At 39.2% G+C, this 25514-nt stretch overlaps 1 protein-coding gene across 1 annotated transcript in view; it reads right to left on the reverse strand.

The window, feature by feature from the left end:
- The window catches only part of Spata16 (spermatogenesis associated 16), a 198799-nt gene extending 174482 nt beyond the window's left edge, over positions 1-24317 (reverse strand). Inside the window, exon 1 of the mRNA XM_013016206.1 lies at positions 23706-24317. Coding sequence (XP_012871660.1) covers positions 23706-24317 — 612 coding nt within the window. The remainder of the gene's footprint in view (positions 1-23705) is intronic.
- Between the last annotated feature and the right edge of the window lie 1197 nt (positions 24318-25514).

Consider the following 25514-nt stretch of genomic DNA (forward strand, 5'->3'; position numbering starts at 1 on the left):
GGAGGATAGCTGAGGAAATTATTGGCTAGAAGGAAGCTTCGGGAGCAGCCTGGGAGATCTGGGATGGAGGCAGTGATTTGGAGAAGATGGAGAGCGTGATTGCCCGTTATCAATGACAGCAGGAGTGACGGAAAGGACAAGGATCGATCCGTTGCTGCCAGGAGATACGCCAGGCTCTAAGGAGAGCATATTTTCAGAGGTGATCACCTAGGTGAGCAGGCAGGCTGGAAGTGAGAACTACCAGTACCGTACAGGCAGAGTGGCTCCTCCTGGACTTTGAATGTGCAGATCTTCCTGTGAGGCTGGGCCAAAGGCCTGGCTGAGGTTCTGAAACCTGCTTGGAGATTTCTAGCTTGAGCAGGTCATAAATTGTGGATCACAATTACACTCCTTCCTTTTCTGCATGGGAAGAGTCTTAGACTGGAGACCAGCAGTCTATCCATTAAAAAAGCATTGCTACTTTTGTTTGTGGAGCCTACTTTTGTTTGTGGGTGCTGGTACTGGGGCTTGAACTCCGGAGCCTTGACACTGTTCCTTAGCATTTTCACTCAAGGATGGCACCCTACCACTTGAGCCACAACTTGACTTCTGGCTTTTTGCTGGTTAATTGGAGATGAGAATCTCTTGGGGGCATTTCTTGCTTGGGTTAATTTGGAGCTGTCATCCTCAGATCTCAGCCTCCTGATGTGAACTACCAGTGCCTTGTTGAAAAGCCTGCTTTTAACAATTTCTGTAAAACTTCTTCAAGGAGAATTCTATAACAACAACACAATGAGCACACACACACACACACACATATAAAAATGAAGAAGGAAAGATAGAAAGCAAGCAAGCAAGAAGAAAGAAAAATGTGAAAGGAAAGGAGGAAGGAGAAAGAGAATGGAAACATGGAAAGAGAAAGAGAAAGAAAGGAAGGAAGAAGGAAGGAAAGAGGGAAGGAAGGAAGGAAGGAAGGGAGGAAAGAAGGAAGGAAGGAAGGGAGGGAGGAAAGAAGGAAGGAAGGAAGGAAGGAAGGAAGGAAGAAAGGAAGGAAGGAAGGAAGGAAGGGACTAAAACACACCTCACACTTAGGGTTTGGTACCTCCACAGACCTTGGCAGCACAAAACACTGCAATCAGAGCCAAAACAACACATTGCCAGTGTTTTTTTTTTGCAAATGAGAAAATCGAAGCAGCATCCCTAGAGATCAGACGGGAAGGAGCCAGATTGAAAATGTGAGTTTTCTGATTGCAATTCCTAAATGCCTTGCGCTGGCTTGCTGCAGCCTTTTGGTGCAGTGTGTCACGCTCCTTGGAAACTGCTAAGTACATTAGTCCGTGTATTCAAATGGATCAGTTTCACACAGGATCCGTGATCTATTACAGGGAGAGCACAAGGGGGTGGTAGAAGTAGGAATGGTGCTGGACTCCAGGTTTTCTGAACCATGAACATGACCAGAGGTTATTACTGTTGAGATTGCATGTGATCACTCTGTACATACAGAAGAAATCCAGCTTAGTTGCCTCCTGAACAGATCTCTGTTTTGAATAAGGACTGACACCTTTCTCTTGATCTGATATCTTAATGTTGGTCTCTGAAAGATTAATTAACAGGACAGTGACAACTCACCTCACTTCTTATAGCTGGGGAAGAAACACTGCCTGGAGACTATATCTTACTGATATACATCTATCGCATCTCTTGTACACAAACAGGAAAGGTTGTTTATCATTTTATTAATTTCCTTTTTAGGAATCGAGTAACTTTTATAGTATTAGATGGCTTCATTTTATTTTATTTGTTATTCTTACTTTGAAAACCAGAAACAGTGTCAGAATCTCTAACTTTAGGATATCAGCAAACTAGGAGATAGTTCCATTAGCAAATTCACCCATGTTGGCACTTTTCCTCTCAAATATAATCATCTGCTCATTTGATTGGGTCTTTTTAACTTGCTATGCTCATTACCTGCTCTTCTGGTGGGTTTAGGTTTAATACGTGGAAACAAATTTGTCTAGTGACATTTAACTTCTTAGTAACATTTCACAGAAAAGTAATGTTGTGTTTTTTCCTCATAATTACCTGCTCATATTGGAGCCGTGATCAGTCAGTTCACTAGTATGTTTCCTCAGTAGGAACATGGGCCAATCTATCTTTTGAATTATTTATTTACTAAATTAGGAAAAAATTCAACATGTTTCCATGTGGTATTATATAGTGATAAGATAGTAACAAGGAAAAGTAACAGGACATTTTTCTAGATCCTAGAAGAATAAGAAGCCTCAACAAAATAATAATAGAAGTATATACAGAATGTACAAATAAAAAGAGGGTGAATTGAACAAGTCATGAGGCTAAGAAAATGGCACTTGAGAAAAGGGATCACATGCTTTGATATAATGCAACTGATTTTCAAATTATTTTCAAAAAAATAGCCCCTAGGTTTGAGATACTATAAGCCAAGTTACAAAATAGAATGATACACACATTTCCATAGGTTGCCCGTGTTTTTGCATGTCTTGTTGATGAGGTGGGATTATCTTTTGTGTTTTGGATGATCTTTTCAGGCATGTTGGTGTGATCAACAACCTTTTTCACTCTGGAGAATAAGGCAGGCTTGCTGCCCCTTTAAAGGGTTTGGATTCCCTGAGTTTGAGGTTCCTCTCCTGCACTATAGTCTCATAGTGTGTGCAGACACTTGTCAGCCCTTGTGTGTATGTCACCACCATGGAACTGGGGGATAAGAAGAAATGATAGAAATGTGCTGAAGCTCACACAACTGGCTGTGCCATCGGTATAAAAGGGTCTTGTTTTTGTCCAGGAGTCTCATGACCTCTAGTATTGTTCTTGAACGCTGGCTGGCTACCCCCTTAACTAGTAAATAAAGTAAGAATTTGTAATTTCACAGCTTCTAAAAAGCCAGTAATTAAGAAGGAATGAATTTAACAAACCCAGTGTTATCCCGTTGGCCTGGTGTACTGTAGGCAGAACAATGACTTTCCAAAGGCCTTCTTATTCGACTCCCTGGAATCTGTAGTTAAGTCAGGCAAAATGGCAAGAGGGGTAGATTGAAGATGAAATAAGGTTGTAAGATAAGGAGATTCTCCCAGATTTTTCTGAGTCGGCTTAATGCAAACTAAAATATTTTTAAAGACTCCTTATGAAAGACAGAGGTAGAAGAGTCAATGTCACAGAAGGAGAAATAAAGCTGCTACACTAGTGGCTCTGAAGGAAGAGGAAGAGGCCAAAAGCCAAGGAATGCAGGCAGTCTACAGAAGCTGGAGAAGGCAACAGACTGATTCTCTCCTAGAACTTACCCAAGGAATTACTCTGCTGACACCCTGATTTTAGTCCAGTGAGACCCATTTGTACTGTAAGATTGTAAGTTATGTTGTTTAAGCTACTAAGGTTTGGGAAGAAATACAACAGTCATAGAAAACAAATGTAAATGAAAAAGGGAGAGTGTTAAATATTTTGGACAAGGAAAGTCCATTGCTTGTCTGTTTCCTGTTCATCTCTTAGGCTTCAGATGAAATATTCTGCTTTTTCTGAGTAGAAGTCCTACCTTCCTTTCTGCCTGATACAGAACAGGCACACAATGTAATTTTTGGACTGACATTGACAAGAAATTATTATGTATAGACTGGTACAGTAAGAATGATAATCATATTCATTATGCAAACACCTCAAGTACATGTAAAATAAATTGAAGTTCTGCTTTGGAGAGAAAAAAATAGAGTCATTGTTTTTGTTTATAGCATGCTTGTAAAAATTATATTTATATCCTCAAACAGGCAACTTCAAAAGACATTGATAATGCTTATAGAATTTCCATGTGACAAAATTCCTTTAGAGTTCAGAAATAATAGAAAGACACTCTTTCTTGTAGATTGGTGTTTTTCTAAGCTAGTAAATGGAAGGTAGCTAAATAAGTTCCATTTCTCTTTGTATTTTAACTCCTAGTAAGCACAGAATACCCCTTTGTGTTCATTTGGAGTACCATATAGCATAGAATAGGCTTTCTGATCTGCTCTTTCTTATCTTACTCCCCTATTCCTTCTATTTTCAATTCTTCTTTTGACTTGTGTTCCTTTAATTTTTATTTCAGTTCTATTTCCTTTGTGCTATAAGTCACCGTAAGTACTTTCTAAAAATAATGTCAAGTACAACCTGGCTCAATCTTGGATGAATTGAGGCCCAAACACATAAGTTTTCACAATTGCTAGGCTTGTCTTCCACTCTTTCTCTTACACTTGGATTTTCTCACTGTAAGAACAGCCGCCAACATTCATCTCACTTTTCGGTTTGCCTAGTGCCTATTTAAATACATGAATCATAAATGTTTAAAGCCAAATTCCCTTTTGGATATTGTTTATCTAATGCTTTAAAAATAAAAGTAATTTTGAGCTAAAGGCAATTCCAAGCATATAGTTGTAAGCATTCAGCCAGTAAATGACCATAAAGGGCAGACATGTATTTCTCAGCAGGTTTATGCTAAAATGTGTTAGAAAAAAAGTAAAATAAGGTCTGGTCAAAAGGTATTTTAAAGGGACTTAGGCTAATTTGTATTTTTATGTCCAGTTTCTCATAAAGAATACAAATGTCCAATTTCAGTTTACTATCAAACTTCAGGTGAGGCTGGAGAGAGGAAGCAAGAGGGGACAAGCCTCTTTGAAAATCATGTAACAGGCACAACTGTTCCATTTTATCTAAATTTATTGAATTCACAGCATTGAGATATGGGAATTGATTCAGAGTTATGTGTAACCTTTTTATAATCATAATAAATAAATGGAAATAATGTATAATGATTAGGTAATGGTGAACATATTTTGAATATCATTTGTGGTTAGCTGTAAGATTTTTAAAGAGGATCCATAGTTGTTTTAGTTACTAGGTTTTGGGAACCAGCTGGCCTAGGTTGAAATGCTACCTTGATACTTTCTAGTTAGATAAACTTGACTTGCTAGTTACTTTTGAGGCATTCTGCTAGTTCTTGCTAGAACTTGCTAATCAAGCAAGTTGATTTGCCATATGCCTTATTTTCTTCATCTGTAAAACAGGGCTAATAATCATGTTAACCCTTCAAGTTGTCATAAGAATTAACCCATTAGCCACCCAATGAGTACGATGCGCACAAACAGCAAAAAATAGAGTTAACATACATCTCTTTCTGAGAGATGGCGGAGAATGATGAAAGGGGCAACATTAATCAAGATGCATGCCGAACCAAAACCTCTTTGTATAACTATATAAAGATAATAACCAATTATTGAAACAATAGCACCAGAACAAAACATGAATTCTCTAAAAAAAAATACACTAGGACATGATATACAGGTCCGTAAGCATTCACTCAAAGTGAGACCAAAGGAAGATATTCTTGGGAGAGGATCACATAGGAACAATAGCCATGTGCATCTGACCATATAAAATAAGATTTATCGCTGGGCACTGATGGCTCATGCCTGTAATCCTAGCTACTCAGGAGGCTGAGATCTAAAGATCACAGTTTGAAGCCAGCCCAGGCAGGAAAGGCCATAGGACTCTTATTTCCACTTAATGACAGAAAAAGCTGGAAACGGAGCTGTGTTTCAAGTGATAGAGTGCTAGCCTTGAGCAAAAGGCACTCAGGGAGAGCACACAGGTTCAGAGTTCAAGCCCCAGGACTGAGAAGAAAAAAAATGTTATATATATGTATATGTGTGTGCATATCCATGTATATGTGTATATATATATGGATATGGAAATGAACTCCAACAAGAGGGCTTTTTTTTGGTCCTCATTGTTGTTGTTTTTCATTTCCTTTGTCTTGTTGGTTCATTTATCTGTTTTGGGGAGGGTAAGGGGTGCACTGAAATGTGGCACAAAGGGTAAACAAATGCAGCAGTGGTACTCACTAGACACTGTTGAAAGTGTACTATATAATTTGTGTGTGGGGATGGGAAGGAAAAACTGGGAGAGAGGGAAGGGATAACACTGTTCAAAAAGAAAAGTACTGTTAATATGACTTATAGAACTATAACCCCTCTGTACATCACCTTTACAATAAGAAGAAAAACAAAAAAACACACAAGAAAACCAAAAAACTCAGTCTCCAAGTATTTGAACTTAAGCAATTTGTAGACAAAAAATGAGGAATATTAATTGTAAACTATTAATGTCTTGCTCGGTGTGGAAGTGAAGAAAATTTCTTTTTCCTTCACCTCTTAAAAAGATTATAAAAATAATTTGAAAATCTACCTATCTGTCATCTTTCTATACTGGATTCTTTAGCATAATTTATGTTCAAAGTTCTGCACTGGTTTCCTGATGCCATGCAAGAAAAATATCCTTTCAGTCACTGCCACTCACTCCAAGAGAGTTCCAAAGTGAGTATCATGTTTAACTGAGCCATTATTGAGATCTTTATATCCTGTTCTAGAGTAAATATGTATCAGTAGAATCAAATTATATTTCTACTTATAATTGATGATTTCTACCAGAGACAAATTAAGTGTGACATTTTTGACAAAACTCAATAATGAATAAAACTGTACTACTACCTCCTATGATTATAATGCATTATTAGTTGACTATTCCAGGCGAAATCTAAATTTCTGTAGGTATTAACTTCTGATAAGTTATAACTCCTCTCAGAACTTCTCTAGGATAAATAGCAGAAGTAGATTGGAAATACTGGACCTAACATCAAAATCTAAAAGGTAATAATGTCAAGTAATAATTCCTAACCTAGCCCTTGTAGATTTTGTAATCTCTCAGTGTAAGAGATGTAATTCTTTTGTATAAGAAACTTACTAGTAAAAAGCTTTCTAATTTTTATAGAGTAAGAATTATTTTTTTGTAAAAGTTATTGCTTAACTACTACCCCATTTCTTGAAAATATGAACATACACTTCATTTTAGAGACAGTTACCTCATAGTGTAACAAATGGCCACTCAGGTTAGCCCTGGCACTACTGAAGGATAGTAATAAGGTTCTAATGTTAGTTTAAAACCAATCACAAATTAAAAAGGGAAGTCATTTTCTGCTCCTGTATAGAGAACTACCAGAATTAAAGAGAGGAAAATTTATTTTCCTGAATGGGACTTTGCTAACTTGTTTTGAATTTAAAAGCCACAGCCTTCCTAAGACAGGCATCAACAGCCCATTAGGAAATTGGATGTAAAAACAGAAAAAGCCAGGTGCTGGTGGCGCATGCCTGTAATCTTAGCTACTCAGGAGGCTGAGATCTGAGGATTGCAGTTCGAAGCCAGTCTGGGCTGGAAAGTTTGTGGGATTCTTGTCTCAGATTACCAGCAAAAAACCTGAAGTAGAGGTGTAGCTTAAGTGGTAGAGCACCAACCTTGAGAAGAAAAAGCCAAACAAGAGCCTAAGGCCCTAAGTTCAAGCCCCAGTACCAGCACAAAACAAAAACAAACAAGAAAAACATAGAAAAGTGGAAATGCATAAAAAGCCAATGTAAAATACTCACCCATAGGCAACTATATCCACTCAACTCATAATAAGAAAATACCAACTAGTCTTCTCCCTTTTTTTAACTTGTTATTTTTGGAAGAGATACAAAAGAATACAATAGCTCAAATGAATAAACAAAAACACTCCTGTGAAACATAGCTTATGGGAGTGTAATTTATCCTTATTTCAACTTCCAGTGTGCAAACTCTTGGACTGAATGCCAGGATTGTATCCTGCATACATGTGCATACTTAGCATTCATGCTAAGTGGCATGTATGTAAAGTTTTATTGGAACATTGTCTTTAAGAGCAGAATCCTGGGGCTGGGAAGGTAGCTCAGTGGTAGAGCACTTGCCTTGCATGCATGAGGCCCTGGGTTCGATTCCTCAGCACCACATAAACAAAAAGAAAAAAAGCTGGAAGTGGCACTGTGGCTCAAGTGGTAGAGTGCTAGCCTTGAGCTGAAGAGCTGAGGGACAGCGCCCAGGCCCAGAATTCAGGCCCCATGACTGGACCCCCAAAAAAAAAGAACAGAATCCTGAAGATAATCCAAATGTTCATCAGTGAAGAATAGATATCTTTAAAATATTGGAATGTCGTGCATCAAATGAAATGAGTTATAGGCCTAGAACAAATGACCTTTGCGTCCTATTTTAAGGAAGAATATTCTAATACAGAAAGAATATTGTTGGCTGCCATATTGTTAACATTTAATTGAATTACAGAGTCAACAATGGTTGCTTGTTTAGACAAAAATGTGGTGGCTGGAGGATAGACAGACAAGAGGACTTTTTATTATACACAGTTTTCTATGTCTTGAATTTTGAACTTTGTGAACATTTTACTATTCAAAAATGAAATGAGCAATTAAAATACATAAGAGAGAGACTGTGTGAGACCCAGCACACCTCTTCTGTGCCATATGGGTGAGCCAATGATTTACTCAGGAAATTCACTGGGTTGTCGCTGTCATCAGGATGTGCTTACCCAGAGGTCAAAAAATACATCGCAGGCACCTCCGCTATCTCTAATATCAGCAAGGCATTTGGGATTTGTTGTCATTTTTTTTTATATCCCTCCTGGGACAGCCTAATTTAACAAATGGCAGTGGCCACTACTGCGATTCCTTAAGTGGACACCCACAGGGGAGATGGTGCTATCTCTTAGCAGAGCTGTGACTAAGTTAATGAGCACAAGCACTTTGCACTCCAGGGCCTGCTTCGGAATGCAGCCTCTGTGTTCCTTGCCCCTAATGCTGAGAGAAGTAGATGATAACTCAATTTTACAGTTATCTGCGGAGACAACTCGAATGGCGGAAGTGCTGAGCAGGCCCCTTAGTGTCAGCTGAGGCTCCCATACACTGAGGTGACATATGCTCCAGGTGTTAGAGATTATAATATTTTAGGTACTTCCTTTGCTTAAGTGGATACTTTGATTGCTGTTCCCATAACCCATATAAATAAATGATAAGAGACATTTGGTTCATTTGAGGTTGGTATCAGGGCTGAGCTACTTGAAACTAGGTATTTTTTTCTTCTTCATTGATAAATGAAATTTCAAGCTTATGATTGATTAAAATAAAAACAAATGAACCAACTGGTGTGAAATTACCAGCTTTCAATATTCACACCTTATGAAGACATCAGAAAGTCTGAATATTGATTGTTTCATTAGTATTCATTTTTCATCATTCTGCTGGGTATTTAAAAAAACACACATTTCTTGTGTGTTAAAACGTTACATGAAAACAACTGTGACCCAATCTCAAAGCCAGTGCCCTAGGCAGTGTTCATAGGAGAGTGTCTTAAAAGTGCACAGAATACAATGTGTTTATAAAGCTTCCTAGAATTCTCATTTATTGATATTTCAAATTAACTTTTTTAAGGTTCTAGGTAAAGAAAGGTGACTTATTTATTTAAAAAGATACTCAGTACTATTTGCATTAGGTTGTTTTTCTCTAAGTGCTCATAAACAATTATTCGGTAATATTTCAAATATCAAAAACAGGAGGAAAGCCCAATAAATATAGATGAACATGTCAAAGTATACAAACAACCCTGCCTACCAACTTTAAAGGTGTATAATAAAAGTAATTTGTCATTGTAGCCATTTGCATAATTCTAATAACCCTTACTGTTAGTAACCCTTTCTAGTAACCCTTTCACTTTGTGTTGTGGCTACTGTATATAGGAAAAAAGACTCAGGAGAGGTACAGGAGATACTCATTTCTTTTCTGTACTCAATATAAACATCCCCTTCCTTTCCTTTGTCTTGGCCAGGGCTTGCTGAGCTATCTGAAGCCAGTCAGCACAAGTGGATTAGGTACTGATCCCTACCCAGGTTGGACCATCAGCCAGCTGGAGGCTGGGATAAAGGCTTACTACTTCTGCTTCCATGCATGTTTCACACAGTTGTGCTCTGTAGCTTCCTCTCCACTCCCCTCAGTTCAATGTGGTTCTGTCTCATGCACATGGCCTATTGTAAAAATGTACTCCATACCCTTGATCAAAGGTTGTTTCCTTCACGGGCTTCAGTTTGCTAGCTTCTCCAAGGAGCACAAGTCCACCCTGCAGTCATATCACATGGTTCCCCTTACTTTCTTTTAGTACCTGAGCACTGTAAAACAATGTCATCTTAGAGAGTCTAGCCTCTAGACTCTTCCAGAGAGTCTATTCTGTATCTTCCAGACTCCAAACGACCTCTCCACATTTCCTGAGTCATGGTCCCTCTTTGCCCTGGGTCACCTGGTCATCTTGGTGGATTCTGACACTCAGCTCTGGATAAATCTTCGCATATCTTGGCTTCTCATTTTTTAAACTAGATTCCCTTACATTAGCAAGCCAAATGAATGGAAATTAAGATCTCTCTCAAAGTTCAAAGTAAAAGTCTGAGTTAATACATCTCCTCTCCTCCTTTATTTTTTCTTTTTCTTCCTTTTCCTTTTTCTTCTCCAACTCCTATGTTCCTTCCTTTATTCCACATTTTTTCCCACTTTCCTCCCCCTCTCCTGTTCTCTCCTTTACTTTTGACAGTACTGGGATTTGAACTTAGGTAGACTTTTCTAGATAGGCACTTTTCACTGTAGTTTTGTTCTGGTGAGGGTCTTGTGCTTTTTGCTCCAGGACTGTGGCTTTGGACCACAATCCTCTTGTTCCAGACTTTCTACCCTGCTTGGATTACAAATGTGGTCCACCACACCTAGCTTATTCACTGAGAGGAAGTCTTACTAATATTTTGCCCAGGTTGGTCTTCACCTGTGATCTTCCCAATAAACTTTCTCTTAGGTAAACTGAATCAAAAGAGCCACTCTAAGCTCTCTTTGTGGTCCATTTCTGTGACAAAACAAAGTAGATTTCAGGTACTCGGGACATGTGAAGTCCATCTGAACTTGGAGTTGCGCTGTGTGTGAAAGCTGGAATGTGAAAGGAGGTACAAGAGAGACAAGGCATGGCTCTTTTTTTGTTTTATTTTGTTACCCCTGTAATAAATATCAAAAGGCAAATCGTAGGAGAAGTGTTTAGTAACATTAACCAATATTTGAGTAAGAAACGTTTTTAATGTACATGAACCCCCAAACAAAATCATATCAGACTGGAGTGGAAGTGACATGTTCCGTTTCTCAACAACCCAAGACACTAGAACTCGCATGGTTTTGTAGTGGCAAAGGGACCATATTTGTCTATATATTAGCCAAGAAACCATGAAGGTGCAAATTCTTGTCAGAGGTGAGGCAATTCTGTGGCTGTGTTCTGGCATCTTCATGCCAGTACATCTGGCACCATGATCATCAGCACTGTCACTCACTATTGACACCAGGGCTGGCAATCTCCTGTTTTCATTCAACTTCTCAATCCAGAGGTTTGGGGGAGAAACTGAGAAAGCATTCGTGTGCATGGTGAGGTTCTTCCCTGGGTAGTGTCAGTCTATTCCCAAAGGTCACTCCTAATGCCAATCCACATAAATCGATTTTTTTTCTGATTCCCCAAAATAAGTGAGATTTTGAATAAAACTATATTTGTAAAAGTTAACAAAAATGTCCACTTGTAATTATGAAAATGATCCTGTTCATAAATACAAAAATCAATTCTGCTCCTGTGGATTAATCTTTTTTTTTTGGTGACATCTTCAATCAGGAATAAATTTAATAATTCACACCACCACTAGCAGAGATTAGTATCAATCTCTCTTCTTTAGTGTTAATAGGAGTCCTTAAGTTAATTTCTATCTCAAGTGGATATGAAAAAGTTACTCTAAGTATAAAATTTCCAAAGAATAAATGTGAGGCATGACATTTAAATTTTCCTGTCTGATTTTTTAATTTTGTTTTTACAAATTGATATATATTTTATAAATACACGCAGGAATTGTCCAACAGTAGAGGGGAATTGTGTAGGAATGGCACAGTGGGTCTTTCAATCCTGTTACAATCATGGATGATCCCCTCAGGATAACTGGCAAGTCATCTGGATGCTGTTTAATTGCTTTAGAATGCTTATTTATTGCTCCCATTCATTCTCTTTAGAAGTTGCAGATGGGTTAGCAAGAGCTGTAGATAAATTTAAGAGATGAAAAGAATGGACATCCTCTGTGCTAGTGGTTCTCAACCTGGAGCTACCCAGTGATGCATGTAGGACTAGGAAATGCTAGTGAGCCAGCATGGTCATTCTCTAGATGCTAGAGCCAGCATGGTCATTCTCTAGATGCTAGAGTCAGCATGGTCATTGTCTAGATGCTAGGCAATTGTATCAGACTCCTGGGAGTAGGTCTGGGCACCTAGACAGGTATAGTAACTCTTCAGGTGATTACAATGCTATTAAGAAGCTATGACTTTGAGTTGGGCAAGTTTACCTGTAATCCTAACCACTCAGGAAGCTGAGATCTGAGGATCACAGTTGGAAGGCAGTCTGGCAGAAAAGTCCTTGAGAACTCTGATCTCCAATTAGGCACCCCCACACCCCTAAAAGCCAGAAGCAGAACTCTGACTCAATTGGTAGAGTATAAGCCTTACGCACACAAGCTCAGGGACAGTGTCCAGGCCCATGAGTTCAAGCCCCAGGACCAGTACTTAAAATAACAACAACAAATCCAAACAAACAAAAAACAACCTATGACTTTACAGTCTTTTTATATGCAATGCCATTTATTGTTTGGCCAAGGGACACTAAGTATAATATAGACTAAGTTATTGAAAATTACCCTACATTCCGTTTTTTCAGTCATCGTTGGGCAATGGGAAAACTTCATGAGAGAGGTCAGGGTCTACCAGGAAAGCATCCTTTGGCATTAACGGTCACTTTCTCTGCTTTTCTGATTTCCCCTCCCCCCAGTTCCTGCAGCCTCCTCAGTGGGCACACTGCATACCAATAGGAATTTTGGCTCCTTCAGCTGATATGCAAATGTCTACTTCAGTCCAGAAAACGCACAGCAGGAGTCAGAGAGTCTGAGGGTGGGTGCCCTGTGAAGGGCAACCATCTGGGGTCAGAGGCCCCCAGCCACAGGGGCTCAGGCTATTGGGGAGTATCTCCTCTGCCCCTAGTGTCTCCCATGTTGTCTTCTTAACACCCCCCAACCCAAACCCTTAACTGATAATCAATTCTCCTCTAATTAGCTTCCATATGTGTGTGTGTGTGTGTGTGTGTGTGTGTGTGTGTGGTCCCTCTAGGGACGGGATGATGAGCCCTGGATGGAATTAAATTAAACTGAAAAAACGTAGTCAGTCTTTCTCAATGTCCACTTCAAGGTCACCTTTTATGCAAAAAATAAACAATAACACACTAAAATAAAACAAACCAAGCAATAAAAAAATAACCCAAGTGCATAAAATGTCTTGTCACACAGTCCAAAGGACTCTCAGTGTCTAACCTCTGGCTCCTGGGAAGCAGGAGGAGGCTTTATTCCTATTTGCATTTCCACTTCTAGACTGTGTCAAGCCCAAACAGGTATCTGTTAGTGGTGTTCGCATACTTTTTTTTTTCTTAGTGATCATACATTTTAATTTTCTTGAGATCAGTTTTACATAGTGTTTAATTATAGGAAAATAGTTAATTTTATCCTTTAATTTTGAAGGTTCAGAAAGGTATTCATTTTGTATTTTCCTCCCATGGAAGTGTGCTAGTGTTTTTTTTTCTTCTTTCAAATATCTTTCTTCATTAAATTCTTATTAGTATGATATCCCTGGGTAGAAGGAAGATGGCAATAATCAAATTAAAACAGGACTATCTAATTCTGAACACACAGAGTTCAACAGTCAGTTTATACCTAGAAAATAAGAAGACACACTTGGTAGCATAATAGTTTGTACACTTAAGTGAAGGTTTGCTCTTGCTTGAGGGGTGATGGCACTTGTTTGAGAACCAATTGGTCCTTGCTACTTAATAGGCCCTGGACCAGCAGCACAGAGAACATCTGAAACTTATTTGAAATTAGGTATCTTGGGTCCCACGTAATAACTCAGAATCTGTATTTTTAATAAGATTCCTGTGCAATTTTTATGCAAGTTAAAAAATAAAAAGTAGAAGTGTAAAGAATTCTGATGTAAATTCAGGGCACCTGAATTTAATTTCTGCTCTGTGACAGAGAAGCTGAGGCACTTTAAGTTATTTAAACTTTTGAGGACATCAGTTTCCTCATCTGCAAAATGGGATGATAATATTGATTGTAGAGGGTTATTGATAGGATTAGATGGGGGGGGAGGGGGAGAAGCCCAGAGTCCAGGAAGAATTTAGGAACTGAGGTACTGAATTCATATGTAGATCCACCAATATGTAATCCTACAGCTCAGGCATTCTGAGAATTGGGTAAACTCTTAATTTCCTGACTATGTGCACAAAGAAATACCTGTGTTAGAATCCATTTAAACTGAGCTTTCTGGGATATTCTCATTGTTATGCCCTAGAGACTTGCTACAGAATTATTCTCAGCAGAGCAATTATAGGTGAGTCGGCCCTATAATGAGATATCTTTGCTACTTCATTAAATAAACCCCCTTGAATGGGCTCCAAAATGGACCTGCCTCATACCAAATTCCATTACATTGGAAGTAATCTTATAAGAAGGCCCTGGTGTGGGTTCAATTGTCCTGGATACCTAACGTTTACCATAAAGGGAATGTGTTCTAGAACAATGATTCCAAAAGCTGGTTCTCAGACTTGTGCTTGCCTGATCTAAGGGGACATGAAAAATAAAGACACCTTACTAATCGTTCTTTAAAATTAAAATGTAATATATTTAAAAAATATCCTTCATTCTGAACATATGACCTTTCCATTTGCTTTCTTCCTTTCTACTTGTTTTGGTGCTGAACCTTTGCATTTTCTGAACCATTATTTTGTGAAATAATGGTGTAATAGCAATTTTTGTAATGTTCTTGTGCAATCTGAGTTCAGTGTTAACCCATTCTTTTATTTTAAAAATATAATTTCACAGGCCCCAAACTTCTGAAGCATTGATACTGAAACAATTGCTTTAAAACTTCTTGCCTTTCAACAAATGGTGTTGGGAAAACTGGATGTCCGTATGCAGCAGACAGAATCAGGGTTCCTGTCTGTCACCCTGTGCTAATAGCAATTCAAAATGGATCAAAGACCTCCATGTAAAAACATAAAATTTGGAAACTACTACAAGAAAGGGCAGCAAACATTATAACTTACTGGCATAGGCAGGAATTTCTCGAGTAGAATTCCAAGGGCTCAGCAAATTGGAGAGAAAACTGACAATTTGGATTACATCAAGCTAAAAATGTCTCTGCACAGCAAAGGACATAGTTACTATGCGAAACCCTATAGAATGGGAGATCTTTGCCAGCTGTACATCTGACAAGGGCTTAATACCCAGAATATAAAAGAAGCTCAATAGGAAAATTGAGGGAAAGGGTAGAGCTGAGAGGGAATGGGGAAGAATGATGAATGAGGATGGTATCAAGATGTGTTGTACACATAAACTGACATGTGGAATGGTAACCCTTAAAGATAATAAAAAGATAATTAAATATATAGAAAGTCTGAAAAAAGAAAAAAGCTTAAGAAGGAAGCTAAAAGAAGGAGCTCAAGAAGGAGAAACCCTAGGTCTCCTTGGCACAGGCCAAAATTTTCTTAATAAAGACCCAGAAACAGAACAAATCAAAGAAAGGTTGGACAAATAGGATTGCACGAAATTGCAGAGCTTCTGCATGGCAAAGGACATAGCTAGCAAGATCAATAGAAAGCCCTCGGATTGGGAGAAGATCTTCACTAGCCATACAACGGACAAGGGTCTCATATCTAAAATATACCTCAAAAAAGTAAATCTCTCAACAACAAATCTTCAAAGAAACAACTGCCCAATAAATAAGTGGGCTAAAGACTTACAGAGAAACTTTTCTGAAGAGGAAAGAAGGATGGCCAATAGACACATGAAGAAATGCTCAACCTCTCCAGCCATAAAAGAAATGCAAATCAAAACAACATTGAGATACCACCTCACCCTAGTTAGAATGGCTATAATCAAGAACTCTAATAACAACAGATGCTGGAGGGGATGTGGACAGAAGGGAACCCTACTGCATTGTTGGTGGGAGTGTAAACTTGTTCAACCACTTTGGAAAGCAGTATGGAGGTTCCTCAAAAGACTCTACATAGAGCTCCCCTATGACCCAGCAATCCCACTTTTGGGCATTTACCCAAATTATCACAAACAAGACCATATTAACGCTACCAGCAAGACTATGTTATTTGCAGCATTATTTACCATAGATAAGATATGGAACCAACCCAGTTGCCCCTCAGTAGATGAATGGATCAAGAAAATGTGGTATATATACACAATGGAATTCTATGCCTCCATCAGAAAGAATGACATTGTCCCATTTGTTAGGAAAGGGAAAGACTTGGAAAAATTCTATTAAGTGAAGTAAGCCCAGGCCCAAAGAAACATAGGTCCCATGGTTTCCCTTATTTGTAAAAACTAGTATATGTCTGAGTCAAACAGAAAAGGTCAGATAAGTTGATGTTAGGGAAATGAACCCCAAGATAAGTATTCAAATATTTTTTTTGTTTTTGTTTTTTCCTTTCATGCAATTGTTTCTAACATATTTATAGGATGATTTCTATGTTGCTTTGTATGTCCTTCCCCCATGGTATAACCCCTGCTTTCACTGTATTTGATGTTGGTATAATTTGTGGAGGGGAAGAGAAAAAACACATCGTTTAGGGATAGAGGTGGACCCATTGCAACAATGAGATGTACAAGCCCTTATGTCAAAAAACGAACTATATAACTTTGGGGAAGAAGGATCGAGTGGGGGGGAGGAGGGGGAGTATGGGAAGGGATGGAAAGGGGAAACAAAGAGGAGGCAACAGTGCTTGATAAGAAATGTACAGGTTATCTTGCCCATGTAATTGTAACTCCTCTGTATGGTATTCTCACAATAAAAAAAAATAAAAAAGAAACTAAACCCCAAAGAATGAATAGCCTAATTAATAAATGCCCAAACTGCTAAACAGATACTTCTCAGAAGAAGTAAATTGAAGAGACGCTCAGCTTTTCTAGCCATAAAGGAAATGCAAACCAAAACAACACTGAGATTCCATCTCACCTCAGTAAGAATGGCCATTCCCCAGAGTAGGAATAACTGGTGGTGGCAAGTATATGGGGAGGAACTCTACTACACTACTGGTAGGAATATAAACTAGTACAACCCCTGTGGAAGGTAAGAAATTTCTCAAAAAACTAAACAGTGAAATAGGGAGTTCCAGTCTAGCCTGCACCATCTTGGCCACATGGTGGATAGTAGGGCTTGCTATTTTGTCTTCATGATGGGGAAAGGGTAAAGCCCCCGACTCCTGCCTTCCAGATGATGGGCCTTATTGAGGTCTTGGAGACAGGGGCGGGCACTTGGCTGATGATAGGTTACTGAACCTGTCAGTCCAGTGCCTGAAACTAGGAGTTTCCTGTGACCCTGCCCCCTGGCCTCAACCTATTTAGGTCAAGACCAGCTCAGGCTCCATTATGCTATGCCACATGTCTCCGTGTTCGTGTCCTGTCTCTGTGTCCTGGCTCTTCTCCTGTCACCACAACATCCTAATTCAACTCTCCATTGGAGCTGAATTGGTTCATTGGTATTGCTTTTGTTCTTTCTTTCCTCTCTGGCCTTCATGGCTCAGTTTCCTAACAGTTTGAGTGTATTTGTTGGCTGCTGGTCTTTTGAGTCAGGAGTCCAACCATGCAGTCAGGGCCTTTTAATAAAGACTCCAAGATTCAACCTCTCAAAATGTGGCTTCTCTGTTTTCTCACCTTACAACAATAGAACTATACCCAGTGATAGCACTCTTGGGCATTTATCCAGAAGATTACAAGTCAGCATATAGTAAAGATAGTGCATACCATGCTCAGTCTGTACTAGTCACCATAGCCAAGATGCAGAATAGCGCAGATGATGAATGGATTTAAAAAATTGCTATCTATGCACACATACATATATACGTACATATGTACCTGTATATATATTTATATATGCATTCAGACATATGTCTTGTTTCCCAAGACTTCACATTATATCATTTGCAGGGAAAAAGATGGACCTGGCCAAAAAGTATGCGCTATCAAGTAACTCAGGCTCAGAGAACCAAAAGATATGCTCTCTCTCATATGTGGAAGTTATCTCTAAGTTATAAATGTATGTGAAAACATACAGGGTCACGTGCATATACAGACAAACATATTATCTAAAGTATGTGTTAGGTCCACCCTGGAAAAATGACCCCTTCCCCATTGTTCTTCCTTGGTGCACACATGGCCTCTTCCCTAGAAACCCCCACCCAGCCTTTGTGACCCAGATAACCAGAACGCCAGGGGGCAGTGGGCCATCCCCCAGGTTCTGAGGTCTTGTCTGGGGCCACACCTCCTCCCTGCCCTTTTCCCGTTATCAGTCTCCATCATCAGTTCCACCCCTTGTTTTGCCACTGGCCTCCTTGCAGCATTTCCCTTGCCCCTTGTCCCTTTCCCCCCTTCCCTTCCCTTCTTTTTATTTCCCCTGCACCCCTTACACATGCCCCCATCTGTGCAGAGCGGGAGTATGCTCTCCCCCCAATACGCTCTTTTCTACCTGCACAGTAATGCCTTTGGACACTTATAGTTTAACATAATTGAATACCAATGAAGCTGAAGGCAGTATTGTCAGAGGTGGGGGAGGCCAAAGGGGCATATCAATGGAGTGGGGAAGGGTGGTCTCATAGTATTCAAGGTGCATATGTGAAAATGGAAGCCTGTAACCATACTGCATGGGAATCATGGAGGAGAACAATAGAAGGTTAACAGTGTCCAAGATTAATTTTACTCATAAATTGATATGTTGAATCATTTATTTGTTGGTGTTGGTCCTGCGGTTTGAACTCAGGGCCTGGGTGCTGTCCCTGAGCTTTTTTGCTTAAGACTAGGATTCTACCACGTGAGCTACAGCTCCACTTCTGGCTCACAGACTTTCCTGCCTTGGCCTGGCTTCCAACTGCAATCCTCAGATTTCAGTCTCCTAAGTAGCCAGGATTATAGGCGTGAACCACTTGTACCTGGCTGATAATGTTGAATTGAAACCCTTTGTACTACTACTTAAAAATAAATTAAGATTAAAAATGAAAAATGCCTAAGTAAAGGTTTTGTCTTTTTTCTGTGAAGTCAGTATTAGACATGTAAGACTGTCAAGGTCAAAGTACACAGTGTGAACTGGAGGGTAAATGTGACACAGTCACATTTGTCCTTTCAGTAGAACAAAATGCTGCATGACATAATAATTTCATAAAGAGAAAGGGGTGTTTTGGCTCACAGTTTTGGAGGTTCTAGAACATAAGTGGTGGGCCTGATCATTTGAGCCTGTGCTGAGAACAGGGGAGGAAAAAGGAAGGGGCTGTAGTTTCCCCGGTCCTTCAGTGGGACACCTCCAATTAGCTAATAATCATCCACTAACTGGTAAGAGCACTACACTGGGACCTCCTTCTTCAGCTCACAAACTTTGGAGGATATTTAACATAAAAACGACTGCAGTAAATCTGTTCAGTGTAGACACCTCACAGTGCACAGTGCTCTTCAAATTGCCCTGTGGCCCATGGAGGATCTGTTGGATTGTAGATTCCATTTCTGCAGGTTTAGCAGGCTCTGGAATCCCAATTTCCAATCAACTCATCTGCAAAGTAGCAAAGGCATCCTGGCTAAGCTGGTATGCCAGGGATCAGATTCAGGAGCCATTCTTTCTAGCTGTAGACCCTTGAGCAAGTTCCTTCCCTTGTCTATCCTATCTCATTGGCTGGTGTGGGAAGAAAATGGAATAATGAATGTAAATATTCCCAGAAGGGAAAATGCAGTACCTGGCATGCAGAAAAAGCTGTGTAATTGCAAATTATTTAACTTTACGGATCAGGGGCATCAAGATATTAAAAGAAGATTAGCACTGAAAGGAGTTCTTCCTAGTGATGTGAAAGTTTCTGTGGGGGAAGGGAAAGCTTTGTTCTCCCTTCTTCAATAAGATTGCTTGAAGCTGAGACTTTTGAAGGGGAAATACACACTTATTCTAATTCAGAAGTGGAAGCCTTTTAACTACTCACACCCTCTGATTGAAGCTGAACTGATGGTTTTGACTTGGTTTCCATATGTGACAAGAAACATTTGACTATTGTCCTTTCACCTTTACAAGTTCCCAGAAGTCTTTCTTAATTAGTGTTATTATTCTTTTGAAAATGTGGTTACAATGTTTATTAATTAAAATTTCCCTTTTTATTGGCAGCTAAGAAATTTGTTTAACAGTAGTGTATATTGCCTTCTATGCAAATGCAACTATACATGAGGCTAAATTATAAAATCCTTATTTTGTGTATGTGTGTGTGTATGTGTGTGGAACCAGAACTTCAGACCTTTCTGTTTTAGTTGTCTTTGTGTTTGGGACCACCTGAATTGAAGTCCTCTTATTCACACTTAGCGCATAGCTCTGAGGACAGGCGTACACCACCATGCTCAGCTATGAGTGACGTAAGTTCTCCCAAAATATTGCCCAAGCTAGCCTCAAACTCAGCCTCCTGAGTACACATGATTTTAGGTATGTGACACCTCAGCTGGTGAGGCCCTACTATTTTTATAATTAATGAATTTCATAGCCTTCTTTAAAAAATTATAGAAAAATAGCATCTCAGCATGAACATGATTCAAATTTGTGTTATCCTCAGTTTGTGCATTTTGCTCAAATGCCTTGACTTGGAATATACATTCAAACGCAAGAGCAGATAATGATTCATTTGAAGAAAACTTGAGGACAATTCATCAGTTGATCAAAGAGCCAAGGAACAATGGCTTATCCATACAACTGGCTTAACTTTATATAGCACAAATAAAACATATGAAACTAAGTTATTTCATTTAGCTCATTTAAATAAATGCTTGCTATTTTCTGAAATACCTCAAAGATTAAAGTTTAGTGCTTTTTGGAAGTTAAATTGTCTTTGAATCATTGCATACCTATTTTAACCATTATGGATTATTATGATAGAATTGCATATATGGGTAAAAGACTTTTTTAAAACACAAGGAGTGACTATTTTGCCAAGAGTACAAGAAAAGTAATATCACAACAGAATATTCCTAATGGGTTTCTGATATGCATTAGAAGTTATCATGTTAATTAAGAAATATTTGCATATCTCTAGGGCCTTTGCTTAGCTCATACTTTTCTATTTCACTTGTCTGTTGCTACTTTTAACCACAAGAAATGTGGTCACTCCTGGAGCTGATTGTATACCACATATCTGGCAAGTATTTATATGGATTACAATTCCTCCCAAATACTAAGTATTTCTACTTATCTAGTAGAACCTCTGAATGTTAGGGCTTCCCAGTCTTCCTCCTGGGCAATGGGTAGTCACACGACTAAATTCTGATCAGTGGGGAAACTATAGAAATGCTAGATACCCTGTGAGTCTCTCTCTTTTACCTTTTGGCTAGCTGGACTGTGTATATGATGACACAGTAGGAGCAGCCAATTTGGATCATGAGGTCAAGACCACACTTTTTTTTTTTCCCTTGCTGGTCCTGGGGCTTGAACTCAGGGCCTGGGTACTGTCCCTGAGCCTCTTTTTTGCTCAAGGTTTGGACTCTACTACTCAAGACACAGCATCTCTTCTGGCTTTTTCTGAGTAGTTTATTGGAGGTAAGAGTCTCATGGACTTTTCTAACCTGGCTGGCTTTGAACCATGATCCTCAGATCTCAGCTGCCTGAGTAGCTAGGGTGACAGGCGTGAGCCTGTTTTTCAAGCCTACTTGTTAAGGAACAAAACATAATCTGCCTGTGGATCAGATTGTACCAAACTTTGAGAGGAAAAGAAACTTCTTCCTTTTTCACCATGTTAGTTCAGATTTTCTGTCACAGACAAATCTAACCCTAATGTATACGAACTGAAATATCTGCTAACCCATCCACCAGTTCTGATCATCTTTCTGCTCTTGGTATCTGTCACCCACCCTGCCTTACTTAAGATATAGACATAAAAAGAGATCTACATTACTTAATTCTTGGGAATAATGAGAAAGTATTAAATATGCAAGTTCACTTCAGGAGCAGAAGAGTTAAAGAAGCTACAAATTGTTCTATTCCCTGTAGCTTTTGGTTTATTAAGAGACATTCTAGGTGAGATTTCAAAGTTAACTCCCAAGATAATGAGATGAAAGCTAGGCCATATGTCTAAGCTAAGTTTTGGTCTCAAAATAATTACCTTTGTTAATTACCAGTAATTAGTGTCAGCATCTAAAAGTTTCCTAAAAATCCAGGGAGAGAGAAAAGGGAAGGGCAGAGGGAGGGAAGGAGAATGGGAAAAAGGGGGAGAGAGAGAGGAAAGGAGAGGAGAGGAGAAAGAATACATACGTTTTCTAGTACAGTTATATCTTTAGGTCATCAAATACTGATTCAGAATTTTGCTATTAGCATTCAACACTGGGCTTTATCGAAAGTTGGGTATTTCTTCCAGTTAACTTAGGAACCTTTTGCTTCTAGCCAGTTGCAATGTGAAGTTTGTATGGCATTAAAAAAGATATATGTCTTTTTTCATTACCAAAATTATATCTTTCTTTACCTATAAAATCATATCTTTAACCCTCCTCCAGTGGAAAAAAGTCCAGCTGGAAATGGTCCTGAAGGGAGGCTCAGGACCTTCATGCAGTCTTTCAGCAGGCTTTCCTGGGCTGGAGGACTCAGCTCTCAGGATAGCTCGGCTTCTGTTGGATGCTGGTGAATGTACCTGTATTTCCCCACCACTCATTACACTGTTAAGAAGCTTAAAAAGTACATCACACTTGTCTTACTGGTGTCATGATACTTCAGGACAAGGGAAATATTTGTAGATGCATTTGTTTGGGTTCTACAAATCACTTGTGTTCTATGTAGGCACTTTCTCCCCTCCTCCCCTTTCTCTCTCTCTCTCTCTCTCTCTCTCTCTCTCTCATCAGTCATGGAGCTCGAACTCAGGGCCTAGATGCTATCCCTGAGCTTTTTTGTTCAAAGCTAACTCTATCACCTTGAGCCACAGTGCCACTTCCGGTTTTCTGGTGGTTAATTGGAGATAAAGTTTTACTGACTTTCCTGTCCAGGCTGGCTTCAGGCTGCACTCCTCAGATAGCCTCTTAAGGAGCTAGGATTATAGGCGTGGGCCACTGGTGCCCAAAGGCTAACGCTTAATGTCAAGATATTGATAAACCAAACCTGTTTGTAGATGTCAAAGTAATTCTTAATAAAGTATATTAGCATAGGAAAGGGAATTTAATGACAAGGTAAAACTTTGTTTCTAGTAAGTATCACATATGAAGTATCAATGAGTTCATGCTCAAAGATAAAGGAGGTAATGCTTGGCTCAATGAAACCACATACCAGAAGAGGAAAACTCACATACTCATTAATCATCTCTTTGTCGGGAATCTACATTCTACTCACCCAATTGCACTAAAACATTGTGGCTTTTATAGATGTGCATCTAAGTGACAAAACCAGCCTCATTTGGAGACCTGGGAGTATTTTTTTTTTTCATTAACAGAATGAAAGCATAAGTTCTACACTTTGGGGCTATTTCTGTATATCAAGTTTCATATGGCCCTAGTAATTTGCAAGCCTGTCTTATAAATCGTGGAGTGCACAATCCTGATATTAAGAATTTTCACCCTACTAACGATCACCGTTCATGACCGTGTGATTGGAGCCGCTGAATGTAACTTCGCCTCCCATCTCCTTCCTTCTAGCTACTGATCTATATTTTCTTTAATCCCATACCTCCAGCGCTGTCCTGAACTGTCCCGCGGCCATGGCGTACTTCTTTTGTCTATAGCAAGAGCTGGCATCCTTGAGGGCCACCTGAAGCCATTTGTCAATCTGAGGTAGGAAGCTGAAATTAGGTCCGCTCAGCGGGTCTGCTATCTCAGCAGCTCGGCAGGCTGGCTGAACCTCGGTGGACATGAAAGACTTTACAAACTCATAGCTCACATCCTCCTCATCAATGTAGACCAACTTTGCTTCCACATCCATTATGGTCTTTAAGGAGATATGAGGCAGAGGCGTGGTGTGGAGCTGGTTGTCAATTTCTGTTCCCTTGGCCTCTTTCTTAGCCACTGGCTTTTCTTCACCTTCTGCCTTCCGTTTAAAGCTCACTTTCTCTAAATCGTTGTTTTGCTTTTCCTTGATCATCTTGGCCATTTTTATTCTTTCAGCTGGGATTTCAGTCTGTTTATCTCCACAGCTTTTTTTAGTCTCTGGTGGCACTTCCAGGCTGCTGGGTGAATTTGCTAAGGTAGACATTTTCTTGCTTGTGTTTAACTTGGGAACAAGAGGATCCCGATGGACTCTCTTAGGTGTGTTTTCCAAATTCCTACTGCTTCCTGAGCTCATCCTGTAAGGGTGAGGAGAAGGAAAATAGTTCAGAAAACATTTAGAAATTCTGTTGGTTTAGTTTATAGTTCATTTCATTGGAAACACTATAGATTTGAGTAATATTATATTGGAATTCAATATAGGTATCTCGTTGGAGTAAAACTGAAGTTATCTTATCTATGACCTTTTACTGGGACAGTATATGCTTTAGTCTCAGAATTCAAGACTTTCTCAGGTTCTTCAAGAAAATAATTTATTGAAAATACATCTATACTGTTTCTTAGAAAAAGGATCTATAGGTGAATAATATTGAATGGATACTTTTATCAGATGCCTAAGGTCATTGGCTAGGAAAATTTTATACATAGCCACTGAAGACCAAAAAAGACCTCTATCCCCCAAATCCATCTTTATATTAATTTCCTAGAAAGGCAGGGGGTCCAGAACTCATTATAAAATACATGCCTAACCTGCATCATAGACTTAGAAGTCTAAAAAACCACAGTTGCTTCCTCTGAAAAGCTACCAGAAATGTGAGCACTATGTTTCCTCTATTTGCTTCTTCTATTAATAAACTAAATCTCAGGCTTAAACAACTTTAATAACAATTGTTGTTTAGAACAGATTTTGAAGCAGAACATGACCTTCAATGCTATTGTAACATGGAGTTTCTGAGAAAAAGCATTTTTTCTATCAAAGAAGTTGGCTTTCTTTCTGTTCATCTTCAAAGAATGGTTTTCCTGACCAATTCCTGTGGGTTGGCCCTTGTTCATTACATTTTAGTTACATCCATCCATCCATTCATACATCCATACATCCATCTATCCATCCATCCATCCATATATACATACATACATACTTTCCCTGAACACTTTAAGACTCTCCTTGAATTTTAGTTACATCTGTTAATTAAGCTGCATCCTTTTGCAGATTCTGAACCTGAGCTCAGCCAATGGGAGCAGAGGGGCGGGGCCTGCTGGGTTAGGGATTGAAAGGAGCAGCCTGCCTGTGTTTGCCTGCTAGATTTTTGGCAGATGGCACACCTTTCTGCAGAAGTGAACTTTGCCTTGCAGACTTCCTATCAGTTTGCGTCTTTATTCCTACACCTCAACATTCCCAGCTATTTCTAACAGGACAACACATTTACCTTGAGTCTACTGCATTAATATTTTTGTTGCAATGTGATTGACAAAGTTGTATGGAGAGGAGGCATTT

The sequence above is a fragment of the Dipodomys ordii genome, unplaced genomic scaffold (assembly GCF_000151885.1).
Source record: "Dipodomys ordii isolate 6190 unplaced genomic scaffold, Dord_2.0 Scaffold30, whole genome shotgun sequence".
NCBI lineage: Eukaryota > Metazoa > Chordata > Mammalia > Rodentia > Heteromyidae > Dipodomys > Dipodomys ordii.